This window comes from Echeneis naucrates, chromosome 3 (genome assembly GCF_900963305.1).
Source record: "Echeneis naucrates chromosome 3, fEcheNa1.1, whole genome shotgun sequence".
NCBI classification, from domain to species: domain Eukaryota; kingdom Metazoa; phylum Chordata; class Actinopteri; order Carangiformes; family Echeneidae; genus Echeneis; species Echeneis naucrates.
The window spans coordinates 1,451,035-1,465,665 of record NC_042513.1 but is presented as its reverse complement, the minus strand read 5'-3'; the positions used below and the strand labels follow the sequence as shown (position 1 = coordinate 1,465,665).

The 14,631-nt window shown below is 39.0% G+C and overlaps 1 protein-coding gene across 1 annotated transcript in view; it reads right to left on the bottom strand.

The window, feature by feature from the left end:
* Window positions 1-14,631, bottom strand: part of spon1a (spondin 1a) — a 67,182-nt gene that overhangs the window by 48,234 nt on the left and 4,317 nt on the right. The window contains exons 3-5 of the mRNA XM_029498384.1: window positions 13,464-13,597; window positions 5,022-5,095; window positions 4,562-4,684 (exon numbers count right to left, since the gene is read on the bottom strand). Of these exons, the coding sequence (XP_029354244.1) occupies window positions 4,562-4,684; window positions 5,022-5,095; window positions 13,464-13,597 (331 nt within the window). The remainder of the gene's footprint in view (window positions 1-4,561; window positions 4,685-5,021; window positions 5,096-13,463; window positions 13,598-14,631) is intronic.

The following is a 14,631-nucleotide window of genomic DNA, read 5'->3' as shown; positions in this document are numbered from 1 at the left end:
TAAAGAAAAAAATAGGTATAAAGAAAATCAGAAGCTGAGTGACCTGTCCAGGGTGACCCCACCCTCGCCCAGAGTGAGCTGAGATTGGCTCCAGCACCAGCCGCAACCCGAAACAGAAAAGCAATGTTTTAGCCAGTCATCTGTCAATTGTGCGAGAGCTGTGCATGTTTGAATGGACAGTTGTGTAAGCTTTTTGAAAGTATAAATTAATACTATTAATAGAAAAACGTTTTCAATTTGCTTAAATATAATTTTTCCATAAATTGTCCTAATACAGGTAAAATAGTAATTGTCCTAATATTTTTAATCCTGCATATTATTCTATGCTGTTTTTGGTAATTAAGTACATTGACTAGAATGACGCCCAGATATTCATGAAGTTGAAAGATTATTCTTGCGCTATGAAATGGAATCCTTGATATTAACAATTTCCCCATTTGTCTTAGCATTATCATACCACCAAAGTGGGGTCAAGTATACCATTATTATCTTTATTCCTAAAATAGAGTCCCTACTCTGCAGTGTGGTAAATCCCCCTTTTCAGTATTCAGCTGGTTCCCAGTGTGGGATTTTTCTCCCTTTCCATCTCATCACTGCACTCAGAGTAATCCTGTAACAATACATTGGACAACCTTAATAAGCTTATCATTAGACATTGCAGGTATAATTATTGTTGAACATGTTGGACACCTTTCACATATCGTAAGAAATGCAGAGGCAGTTTGTTGGCATAGCGCAACAACCAATGGTGTCCTCAAAATGGTTGTGTCAACTATCTGTCCATGGTCTGCAGAACATCTCCTGTTTATCTTGGAAGGATGAAACCCAAGTCAAGGTCTGTTGCCTTAAGCTTGAAATGATCATGATGTCTATATTCCTTACCTTCCACTAAACAGTGTTATTAAACAAACAATGTTAAAAAATTCAAAGGGTCTCTTCAGTTTTCCATCTTATGTGGCTAGTAGTTCATTTGGAAGCATTTTGGCAGGTCCAGTCTGAAACAATGTTAGTGGTTGTTTTGACTGGCCTGTAGCTCTTATCTTTTCTGTGAGATGTCAATGGAAAAAATCCTGGTCATCTAACTTCAAAAACTGAATTTCAAGTATAAGTTATGAAGCAGGACACAGAGACTCCAAAAGTTGAGTGAGTTTGAAATGTTCTGCAATTTTGGATGTTTGGAGTAGAGTAGTTAAATGGTTCAAATCTTGCTTATAGCAAGGATGGGATAAGAATCCATCCATCCATTCATCCATCTTCATCTGCTTATCCGATCGGGTCAGGTCGCGGGGGTAGCAACTTAAACAGGGAGCCCCAGATTTCCCTTTCCCCGGTCACATAGATCAGCTCTGACTGGGGGATCCTGAGGTATTTGCAGGCCAAAGTGGAGATATAATTCCTCCACCTGGTCCTCGGTCTGCCTCAGGGCCTCCTCCCAGTTGGACGTGCCTTGAACACCTCCCATGGCAGGTGCCCAGGAGGCATCCTGACCAGATGCCCAAACCACCTCAGCTGGCTCCTCTCAACGCAAAGGAGCAGCGGGAGAAGCCAGCTACTGTTGGGATTGCCTCACGTGTGTTCTGAAAAGAACAATAGAGAGGCCTACATGTTCCTCCAGAAACCTGGGCCAGAGTCGTCTGCCTGTTTGAAAACGGCGCCGGGACCCCCATGATTCACACTTAAAGTATGGATTCGAGTTTGAACAGGAACTGAACACAGACATTGGCTGGACTCAGATGCCCTCAGCAGGGGTCCTTGGTGACATCACCCAGGTGATAAAGACACTCCACCTTCGCTTTTTCCCAGGCACCAGTTGCACTAGATAGCTGTCCCAGCTTTATTCTCGACCGGATCGCCGAAGGTAGCAACACCAAACATTGGGATCCTACCATCACAAAAACCCGGGTCACAGTCTTCAACTCGCGGGACAAGCACAGACTGCTGTGGGTTTTGTTTTGTTGTTTTTTTTTCTTTCTTTTGTTTGTTTTCTTATTTTTCTCCTCAAACCCAGCGCAGACCGCCGCACGATCAGCTGATTCCACGTGCTGCGAAGACCAACAAGGTAACTTTGTTAACCGAAGCTAACCAAGAACATCGTCTTCCATGATCTTCCCCGCTGCCGCCGAGGAATTCATCAGGTCGCCGTTGCCTGAGGAGCAACACGGACCGCTTGACCGAGTCGAATAACACGTTGCGTTGATTGAGCAGTATCACTAGTTAAAGGACCAATACCCGACCCCTGAACTCTGTTCGCCGGCTTGGCTATTGTTTAGTGATATTGAAATAATCAATTGTGGTGACGTCGACTGCGATCTCTTTCTCCTTATCTTTTCTTCCCCTCACACACATTCACACGCAGCGATCAGCCACCATCTTGGCTGCGACAGGTGCGTAGCCGACGTCACTCTATCGCCGCACGCACAAACACACGCGCACCTACACACACGCATAGTCACTCAAGACCCATAGATGGACTGGTGTGATTGCGGTTCCTGGTGCTGTGCTATTGTGATTTTCATTGCTATCACTATTTATTAGTGTTGCTGCATATGATATTACTACTGTTACTGCTGTAGCTATCACCATCGCTAAGGCTATCAATATTGCTAATCTATTCTTATTGCATGTATGTTACCTGTTGTAGATTTGTAGCTGATGTGTGTCATTGGATAATCAGACTATAACAGCCATTTATCCAGAGTGATGTTATCTTGAATAATTATTGCTGTGAATAAATTCTGTTATAATTTAAACCGTCGTTTGTGATTATTGTGGCTATAATTGTGACAATTGCTGGATTCATAACAGTCAGTGCTTGATTTCATTCCTTCTGTTAACCTTCTGAGACTGTATATTGAGTTTGCTAATTTGGACATTGGCCCTTGGGAGCAGGGTGGTGCCCCGAAATTCACTACTTGTATTAAACAGCCTTAGGGTTAGGGTCAATTATCAATTATCATTTTCCATAATCATTGATATTAATCAATCTCCAAATTGCTCCTTCTAGTGCACAAAACTACCCTTCTGAGGAAGCTCATTTCGGTCGATCTCATTCTTTCGGTCATGGGATAAGAATCTATCCATCTATCATTGATAAGAATCCATCTTTATTCTTTTTAAGTAATTTGATCTTTGAAAGTTTTTTTGCTCCCTATATGAGTTGAATCAACTTTGTGAATTCATGGACACCATTTTTAAAATTTCAGTACCAGCTCCATCAGTCAGTCAATACAAATTTTCAATCCCTCACTTTTTCTAGCACATACCCTTTGCATTAAAATGTTTTGCTGATAACTCAGCCTTTCTCTATCTCCTTATGTCTAAGTGAGCTGTAGCTGCTTGGGTTGAACAGACATGCACTGCTGTTTGGCTTTCTACAAGGACAAACAGGCAAAGAGCAAACTATCAAGGTTATTATGCCGACATAAAGAAGTTGTTGGCATGTTTTACAGATAATTTTTGGTCTCAAAATGTGTGCCACCAAAGTGTTCTATGGCTCCCAGACTTGAAGGACATGTGTTAAAAATAGCAGGATGAGATGTTACCAGGTGGAATATCTCTGGTGGTAAAAAATGCATGAGCCCAACGTGCAACAAAATGTCAAAGTCATACCAAAATAATGAAATAATGACAATTTTAATTGTGTTGTAGTCAGTGAATGCTGGCTTGTCTCATTACCTAGGATATGACTTTGTGCAAGGAGACATCCAAATCTAGTGTCCGCAGAATCAGGATGAAATAGAGAGCACACAGTTTGCCCTATCCTCTTGTAAGCATCTGTGAGGGTTGTGTGTGAGTGAACCACATACCAACTCCCTCCATAAAACAGTAAATTAGGGCTCAGTTCAATCTCAGGGTTTATCTTACTCTACTCTAATCAGTATATTGATCTGACTGGCAAGAACCTGATTTAGACAGGAGAGCCGGCATAATCCTTAAGTCTGTCCACATCCTGATAGCGCGGCTCAAGGTTATACACATATCACATCCAAGTGTAGTGTTATAGCAAACCACCCATATAACTACTTCAAGCCATGTAATGGGGCTAAACTACCTACATGTGAAGAACATGTCTTCCAGTTTTTCAGGTTACAACAGCATAGTCAAGACTGAACAAGAAGGTGACCTGTAATATTTATCTTGTCAGCTTATCTGTGTAAAGTCTTTTAGTCAATACATTAGCATTCATACCCGTCTGTACTCTATAGCCAGAGCCAATTTGTTCATAAACCTTTAAATTGGCCCATGAGTGTTTGATGGGGACTGTTTTCAGATGTAGATGTGTCTGCTATTTATATCAGCAGGTTGCATTGAATTCAATGAAAATAAAGTTTGTCCATTTTCGTCAGAATGAAGGAACATGTCAAGAAGTGCAAAGGTGATGTTCACTAATGTATTTTCAACAGCTTTTGTAAAACAGTGAAGAAAAAGTAAAGGTACAAGTGCAGGCAATACTTTTTAGTGAGGCCAATTCACTACTGGTTTAGGTCTGATCCCCAGACTAATTCTTAAAATGCGATAGAGCTGAAGTTGTATGAGGGAAAACAGAGGAGATTGTGCTTACGCGGATAGTCTTTGGGATGAATCTTTTCGGACCAGTTCCCATAAAATGTGACCCTGTACTTTGCTGTTCCACAGGCACAGCAGTCGAGTAGAGGTTTATCCGTAGCATCTCCATACAGGGATTCTGAAGGGAGTTGAGAGGAGGTAGAGGGTGAAAAATAAAATTTTATGAGATAGGCATCAAGAAAAAGGAGCAAATGAAAGTTGTGTCCGTCATAGAGGATGGATGCTTTAAGAACCACCAGGGCACAATCATTCACATGCCAACATAAGAGTGGGGAATTTTTTATTCCCCACCAATTTTTATCAAAAGACCAACACCAAAAGCAAGATGGACAGAAAAATGAAAGAAAGACAAAAGGAGGCTGTCACTGAGGAGCAAAATAGACAATCAGCAGGGAGATGGAAATAAAAAGGATTCATGATGAATTTTTCATCCCATGTCAACAAAAGCAGCTTACCTTTCTCACACATTCGTTTGGTGAGTGAGCCTTCATCCTGGAAATAGATTATCCTTTTTTGCACAATGCTTACCCTGCACAAGAAGAGACAGAGGGAGTGAGTAGTGAGGGACAACACCAAGTTCAAATGCAGAAATAAGGGGAAAAAGTAAGTCAATGTCAAAAAAGGGAAAGATGCGTTTGGAGAAGCTATACTTTGTAAACTGTACTCATAGAGAAAGATGGAACAGCAGATAGCAGGAAGTGTTGAAAATCTTGATTTTTAAAATCTCTCTGAACAGTATCTCACAGATGGAACAGGTGCAGAGTTATTCATAATCACATTCCTGTTTCTTTTTTTTCCAGAAGACTCCTAAAAGTAGGTATCAGACCCTGCAATAAAACTGCTAAAATCGTCTGTTTTTCAGACAGAGGCATTCAACGCCTCACACAAAGACCACAAAAGGCATGCATCTGTATTAGGATACAAGCATACATAGAAATGAGGGTTTGAAGGCTGGGGGAAAATTGAAAAAGAGCAACATGCTAACTAAAAGAATCATTTTTGTATTACAGACAGTCAATTTGAATAAAGCACTTTGAGAAGCTATACTGACATACACTGTACAGTAGGCACTGCAATGAACAGATGTTGATTGATTGAACTGAAGTGAATGACAGAAATCCTCCCCAAGTGTGAGGCAGAGGGGAACTTCTCCAGAATGAGCTGTAATAGCAGTGTTCCAGTGGGTGGTGAGAAACAAAGGTCTGAGTGGGGCCTTGACATGTAAATCAACCACAAACACACCATTTCAGAGGCCAGCAAATTTAAGAAAACAACAACAGAGAACAAGCAGACATCAGGCACCAGGCACCTGACTTCCTCCCAAACACCAGCCTTTTACGCTAGTAAACAAGAGGAATGTTTCCATGGGGATAAACCCCAGCAATGAGGTTTTGGATGGAGGTGCTGTGTAAGGTCTGATCCAGGTGGGCCCTGTCCAGCTAGACTGTTTGGAAACCATATCAAACTATGCTGAGCTATGTTGTGCTGTCTTAGCCTGAGCTCATACCAGAACTGGTCCTTCACAGCAGTAGAACATGCGTTGACTTAGAGAGTTTATGTAATAAACATAAATGAAAATATGTATGAAATGAAGATCAGAAAGAACAAACAGCGAATTTGATTAAGTTTATTCTATTCAATTGAGGAAAAATACAAATAAATCATTAATATCGCTAATACTTGGGCAGCACGTGGCATAGTTGTTAGCGCTGTTGCCCCACAATAAAAAGGTTGTGGGTTCGCCTGGGGCCTTTCTGTGCAGAGTTTGCATGTTCTCCCTGTGTCATCCCTGTGTCATTCACCTTCAACTTCACATTCACTTATCCGTTTCTGGGTCGCGGGAAGTGCTGGAGTCAATCCCAATCCCAGGGGTACATCCTGGACAGGTTACCAGTCCATCGAAGAGCCAACACAGAGACAGGCAAAGACAAACAACCACCCACACTCACAGTCAGACATACAGAGAATTTCGAGCCAACAGTTAACCCAAGCGTGATGTCTTTGGACAGTGGGAGGAAACCCACACAGGCACGGGGAGAACATGGTACTCTTAATTTAATCAAATAATTAGAGATATAATAGATACCAAGATAAGTTAATTGAATTAAGTTCAATTTACTCAATGCAGCAAAGGGTTCAGCTAGCTAGGAGTCAGACTAATTTGGTATGTAATCTAACCATTAGCTTGCCGAATTCAATGCAAATATTCAAAAAGAAGGCATTAAAGCAATATTAGATCACACTGGCTCATTAAACTGTTTTTATTAAGTCGCATTTACTTAAAAACACTACATTGATTTAAATTATTTATTTAAATTATTTAAAATGTTGATTTCAACTCAAACAAAATTACAACAAACAACTTCATTGAATTATATTTAGCCAATTAAATGAAGTTAAATAAATGGTATGAAATTAGCCCATCTATATATGTTCTTCTGCTTCTCTGGGGGAATGTTGTGGAGGTAGGTTAAACAGAATATTTCATACATCCTTCTCCCCAGCATACACTGTGTCTTTTATCTGGGTTTATTTGTTTTATCACTATCTACAGCTGAAGACCATGAATGATGGCTGGAATGAAGATTGACTGGTAAATCAAGGTCTTTGGCCTCAGGTCCCTCTTCACCTTAATGATCCAATACAAAATCTGCATTTGTGCTGATGCCACACTGATCCATCTGCCAATCTGCCACTCCATCTTACTGTCACTCGAGGACAAGATCGGGAGATAATGGAACTGTTGACTACTCTGGCACCTCATATGGCAGGGAGCAGCTTCATACTCAAACTGCTCCAAAATGTCCCAGTGAACAGTGGACATTACCTTATGAAGCAAACAAGACCAAATCAACCTCTAAGAACAAAAACATAACTTTGAGGCTTCCAAATTGGACAAACTCAACAGCTTGATCCTAAGTCCGAGTATCAGCAGTAACACTAACAATAACAGTGACAAGAGGGAACTTTAGGGAAGTCCAATCCTTATTGAGAACACAAAACATGACATTCACTTTAGTTATGGAAGCAATTTATCTTACACAAGTTAAAATCATGTGACTCAAAGAAATGAAATGTATCTGAGTTGATGGAATAAATAAAAAAAATATATTTTTTAATTAATTCAGGTAAATTGCTGAAATTAGTTTCAATATAAGAACAGCTGAATAAATAAAATAAATAAATTTTAATCAAAGTTTAATCGAGTTTAATCAATTATATTTAATAAAGCCAGCATATTGAACTTCATTTAATTAAATGAAATCACCAGTGACATTGCGCTATGACCACAAAAGTCTGATAAATTTGGTGAACATTTGAAGAAAATCCCTGGAAGTGCTTGAATGGGACAGATAAGCAAAAAACATGAACACATAATGCTGTCTAATGATGATGGTCATCACCAGCATGGTGAAATTATAGTTTGGGACTTACTAAATAAACAGTCCTCCATTTAGTTTATCAGTACCAATGAGCAGTGTTGTTTTCAAGGCTTTTAGCCAAAACTGCTTTCTTTTTGAGCACTAGTGGATCATCTGGTAGAGTGCAAACCATGAAATTGGTCCTTATCACAGGATCTGAGTGATTCACTTTCTCTTTCCTGCCTATATCTCATTGCAGTTTGAATAAAAGTAAATGTTTGCTTAAGAAAATTATAATTAACACGCATACAAACAAGTAACTTAAATTCAAATGTTTACATGATGCTTTTCTCAATGTCATTGCTTCTGAAAAAAGTCATTGTCTCCCATATGTTGCCATAATGCTTTCACATGCAGTATCTGGTGAAAAAAACATTCATAAAAACAGACATTACTCTCACATGCCATACCTTTTCTGTCTTAGAAACCCAAATTGTCAGTCTCACTCGCCCATCATATTGCACTGAGATATTTTATTCACATACACATCAATGTGTCTCACGTCCTGTAAATGTGAAACCACAATTTTCTAACTGCAAGTACAATTTGTGCCCAAAATGGGCTCTAACATAGATAAAATTATTCAAGGTAACCAACACCACCAGCACACCTCTATCTGTTCACACTTTATTTCAATCTCACCCCAATTTCACATTTTTCCCTGAGAGACAAAAGCACACTTTTCCTCACTGTTCACTGTTTTGGGCTGATCAGACAATCAAGTAGAGTAATGCTTATTCAACATCCAATTTAAATTCTATCTCACTTTGCTGGAGCCACACTGCTGATCTCAATCACACAAAAAGAGGACAGTATGTGTAAGAGAGAGCTCTTAAGAGAAAAGATCAACAAATAGAAATAAAGAAATAACCAAAAAGAACCAAAAACACTTTCTTTCTTACACATGTGTAAAAGAAAATAAATCCTCATTTTGTTCAATCTACCACAATCAAAGATTAAATCATTTTCATCTAAAACTTACTCCTGCTAGAATCATAGATTTAATCTAATAACTTTGCATCTGCTACGAACACAATTCTTCTAAAAGAAACGACACATAGACACAACCCAAACCACTCTACAAAATGTACTTAGGTTTAATTTCTATTTGTATGCTCCCGAAGTTCTCCTTGATCTTTTCCATCATTGTGTTGACAGAAATAAACAGGTTCTGACAGCTGTATGAGGTTGTGACATTCATCTGATAACTGATATACTGTCTCACTCAGACAACTCATCGAAACACATTTCACTACCCTCCATATCACTTGCCAGAGGGCGATGACAAATAAATTGCTTCCCACCTACAAATGGAAAGATAAAAGATAGAGGCAACAATGATGACTGCAATATATGGATCATATTCTCATGTGATTTATTCTAGATCTGTGGAATGGCCAGGATGTAGCCAACCACTAGAATTCAAACAGTGAAAAGAGGCCACAGCTAGGGTTTTAATGTTTGTCATCCACCAACCGCAGTTCATGTGATACCTTATCAGTAATGGTCATTGGTGAGCTCCTACTGCAAGAAGGAAGAAGGTAAAATAACAGGTTTTCTGCAACCACACTGTTAAAGAGGTATAGTAAGACCAATCATTTGCTATTTTGAATGAAATAGTATTAGAAAAATTTTACATGCAGCCAAAATTACTAACTGCTATTTTCAGTGATAGCAGATCATATAAACAGCAGTCATCATGTTATCATTGTTTAACCTGCAGGAGTTCCTGAAAGCCGTTATGTTTTATAATATTGTCGAGGAAATGACAAGTGAGAAAAGGCTTACAGAATCGCTTGAAATCATTATTGCAGAGTTGAACCTAGAGAAAATCTATAAACCAAGGTTTAAGGGAAGCATAATGCTTTGTGGTGTAGTTCAACCTCCCAACTTAAGACACTGTGTTTGCACTGTTTGGAACGTTATTATAGTGACTGATACCGTTTTAACCAGTTTCTTTTTAAATGAAGATAAACCAGCGCGAAACTAGAGTACACTTTAATGTCCCATAAGGGAAATTTGTCTTAGTGCTGCTTTTCATTGTTTCACAAAACCAGATAAAGACGTCATGGCAGGAATACATTATTACAAAAATAGTTTTGTCACATAAAACAAGCATATTTCACAATGGCAATACAAAGTCGTTCGGCAATTTAAAGTGCAAAAAAAGTGCTGAGTGCTCGAGTGCCTGTGTGTTAATTGTAAGTTACCCTATTGCACTAGTTGTTAACATTGTTCAACAGTTTAATGGAGACTGGAACAAATGATAATTTGAGCCGGTTTGTCTTGTGCTCTGGCATTCAGAATTTTCTTACTGAAGGGAGGTCATTTTCAGAGGACACTGGATATGAAGGGTCTAACACTTTTAGGGGAGCACCAACCTAATCAAAGCCACTTGACCTATTTCCCGCTACCAGTTGAGTTACCCTTTCTATTACGAAGGAAGACATAGACAACTGCAAGGAGAACTCCTAGCTGCAAGACAGCCCGTTAGCTGGCATACAAACTGCTAAAAAGGATCTGTCAATTTCCTTCCCAGGTTGGTGCTCCCCTAAAAGTGTGAGACCCTTCATAAGAGAGACTTCACTTGCCATTTGTGTATTTTTAACAGTTATTTTCCACATTAAATTCTTTCAGAGAAAAGTGTAGCCACTTTGTAACTTAACAGCACCATGCTGACTTTACAGTGAGTTTACAGTGTCTGTCCTCTGAAATCTTACGGCAGGATATTATCAGATTCACCAGGTGCTATATTTATAGTGATGCTGAACTGTACATGGAATTTATTATTACATCGTGTAATCCAGTTCTGTAGGCGCCTTCTGTTCTGCTCTTGTGAGCAATGTAAAAGCATGTTTCTGGTGCCAGTACTCCGAAGATAAACTGACCAATTGCTGGTCCAGCTGCTGCAACAAAACCCCCAAAAATTATTGATATTGCCCATGGATCTTTCAATCGCAATAATAGATAATCAGCATCAGTGGCGCAAAAAACATGATCAGGTCATGCCTAAACAAATGAATCGTTCTGCTACATGCTACAACAAATGTGTGGTATTTTGGTAGCACAGATTTATGTGATTGGATGCTAGCCTAAATTGTCATTGCGATTTTGTAAAAACAATCTCAACATACAAAAATCACCAGGTGTTACTCTGTTGTGTTTTGGATATTGAAAATTTGTGCTGTATTTGTGATGGTGTTTTACTTTATATGGTTTGGCTAGAGTATTGCACCTGTATCAACAGTAACAGCAAAGTCTAACTAGAGTGAAAGGAGGCAAGCTGTGTTTTTCGACTGCTGTTCGATCAGAAATGGATATGGGGAATAGGAACACACTGAATGAAACTTTGGCATTGGCATTCCATTCAACCATATAAGAAAGCTGGAAACAGCAGGATTTCATGGAAAGACTTTCAGCATTGCTCTCTCAGCTCAGGAGTCTGAAAGAGCATCTTTGCTTGACCCTATCATCACAAACCAACCTTTCATGAAACCAAACCACCAAGCTGAGTTTTTCCATCTAAAAGACAGCAGCTGCCCATCAATTATACTGCAGCTAACCGCTCGGAAGGAACGAGATTGCTGGTACAACATATGACTCAACAGAGCCTTCTCACAGGCACACGTCACAAGCACATATCTATTTTCATGGCCAGATGTTGTCGTTTTAAAATAACCATGACATTTTACAGGGAGGCAGCGTGGCAGGCAGGGACAGAGCTCTTCTGGGATATGAAATGAAATGAAAATCAAACATTTACTTTCCCTGTGGTGATGGTGAAATTCTCATCTCGAGGGTAATCTATAATTTTACCAATCATTTTATAATTTCATGTTGTTTCTTTGTGTGAATTTTCATTGTTATTCTACCCATTTCTCTCTGCTGGTAGTAGCTATATGAAAACACAATGTCTGTGTATAACATTCACTCCAAAAAGTTTTCATATAAAAAAGCCCACCACTATTCAATTAATTACAGGAGTTATAGATCCTGAATCAATAAGGCTTTATTAGATGTTTTGTGGCCCTGTGATGGACTGGCGACTTGTCCAGGGTGTGCCCTGTCCTTGACCAATATGAACTGGGATTGGCTCCAACAACCCTGTGACCAGGACACAGATAAGTGGTAGAATATGAATAAATTAATGAATAAAAGTTTTGTTCTGTTAAAGTTCAAAGACATAGAAAAATCGTATAATCTTTATGAATGCAAATACCCAGTGCTAGCCTGTAATCAAGACTTTCAAGGGTATCTCTTTTCTACTGCAAGCTCGTTTTTCTCTTCCCTCCTCCATTGTCTACAAACTGATATTACAGCTACATCTCTGCACTTTCAAGTATCTCTCTGTAGCCTGTGCACTCTGTCACATTTCAAACTTTTACTTCAACCCACGTGCTTGACTAAATACAGTTCTGCCATCATCCCACTAATCTGAAAACATGACCTACTGTGAGAAAACTATAACAACATAGCAGTGAGGAGCAGAAAGAAATAATAACAGTCAGAGGAAAAGGAAACCCAGAGCCTATTGAAAGGGTAGGTCACAAAGATACACCACAAAGATAAAGACAAGGGGAAAGTAAAGCACAGAGACATAGAGGCACACAAACAGATGAAATGTAGACATGCACCAGAGAAACAACATGGTTCATATACAGTAAAAAAGTACTGATCAAAAGGCCTTGTGAATCACAGCTCCTTGGTATATTTCTACCTGCTGTACTCATGTATTCATTGTCACCCCACAGAACCAGATTAATAAATATATTTCTGCTACAATGGGTCTTCAGTTGAACTGACTACCCTTCTGTGTGGTAGCAAGCCCAGAGGATAAGCACCAAAAAAAAGATTGATTGGTGTCACTCAACTGTATAAGGTAATGAATAGTTTATGAATCCAAATGGGAATGAAGAATGTGGGGGGGCGTTCAGCTACTTCATTAGAAATGGACCTGAAACTCAGACAGGACAAGACCTTGGTCACAACAGAGAACATGTCAGAACACAGTTATTAAAGTTTCTGCACTACCAAAAGTGTACTATAAAGACAAAGCTAAGTGAATACAAACTGATACATATCAGCAAGTCTTCTAGGAGGACTAGTAGGACTGATTATATTTGGCATGGTGATTTTTGCTCATTTACAATGAATGAACTGAAAAAACAACTTCCTGAATTTCTGACCAATTTGGATTTCCATTGTCAGATTAAAATCATTGCTCGGTCACCTCCACCAAAGTTCATATCAGATCTACCTGCAAGACTGAACATGATGATTAAACTTGTGTCTTGCGTCATCCTTACCACATTTCATTTTATAAAATAATGATATACAGAGTACAGGGGCCCATTTAACAAAAATATATATATATATTTTATGAATGAACAGTTCATACTAATCACTAAACATTTGACCTGAGCTCTTGCTTCTGCTGCGCATGCTCAGGGTACAACTGCTGTATTTAGTACATACTTGAGGACCACACAACCAGAGCCACTTGGTGGAGCAGTCCAGAACACCTGGATGCTGGTGCGTCTGCGAGGAGTGCTCTCTGTCACTGCAGGGGGGCAGTTGGTCATAAACTGAGTTTCTTCTTCATCAATTATCTGCAAAGCAGACAGACAAAAAGATAATTAATAAAAAGAAATCAGCTGCACTGCAACTCCGTTATTTAAACGGTATTAGAAGCTGAAACTGAAGATATGTGCGCATTTACAGGATTTGGGCACAGGAAACTGAAATGTAAAAATAATTGGAAAATGTGAAATTAGGGTAATTATTATAAATTGGAAGTAAGAATTATATAAATTGTGTTTATCTTAATTAATAATTTGTTGTTAAGTTCACTAAAGCTTGTAAAACAAACACATCTCACATGGCAGATTTTCTGTTGAATTTGAAGTGAAGAAGCCTATTGAATGAGGTGAAATGTCTTCAAACAAGAAGTCCAGTTGCTTCCTACTAAACGCTCCAAGACAAACTGAACAAAGGTCACACATCCATTAACTCAAACATTAGTCAGTGGGTGTGTGTGTGTTCCTAGCCGAGGGTTTAGACCCCTGTAATTAGTTACAAATTAAATCTGATGAGCAACGAGATGATTTATGGGAAGTCAGAGAATAAAATAATATACTGCCATATACAATACAAACCAGAATGAGAGAAACTGTAAAATCAATTGTTGGATGGAAATTGAGATTTTCATCATAGTCACAGTAATGGATGTATGATACTCCTACTTTCCACAATATCACAGTGCTTGTGATATAAATGTGACTTTAAGTCAATTAAATTGTCTATCAACTCTTAAATGAATCAATAATTTAGCTGATGTCGCATCATCATACAAGTGCAGGAGGCAACACAAAAATGTCTTAAGATTCTTTGGGCCAAAATGGAATGGACAAGCAATTGAAATTCATGATACACTCACTAATGAGGCTCATACCTGAGGTACTAATGATCTTATTGATTTTAACTAGATGGAAAATTAGTAGACGTGAGTTGCTGCCAGCAATCTACAACTACCCAGAGGCGAAGGATTTGTTTCATAGGAAGGGACATCAGGGCAATAAAGACGGGAGACTTTCTCACTCCATAAAACTGTCAGCAGAGAATTTCCTTTGTCATGTCATGTTAT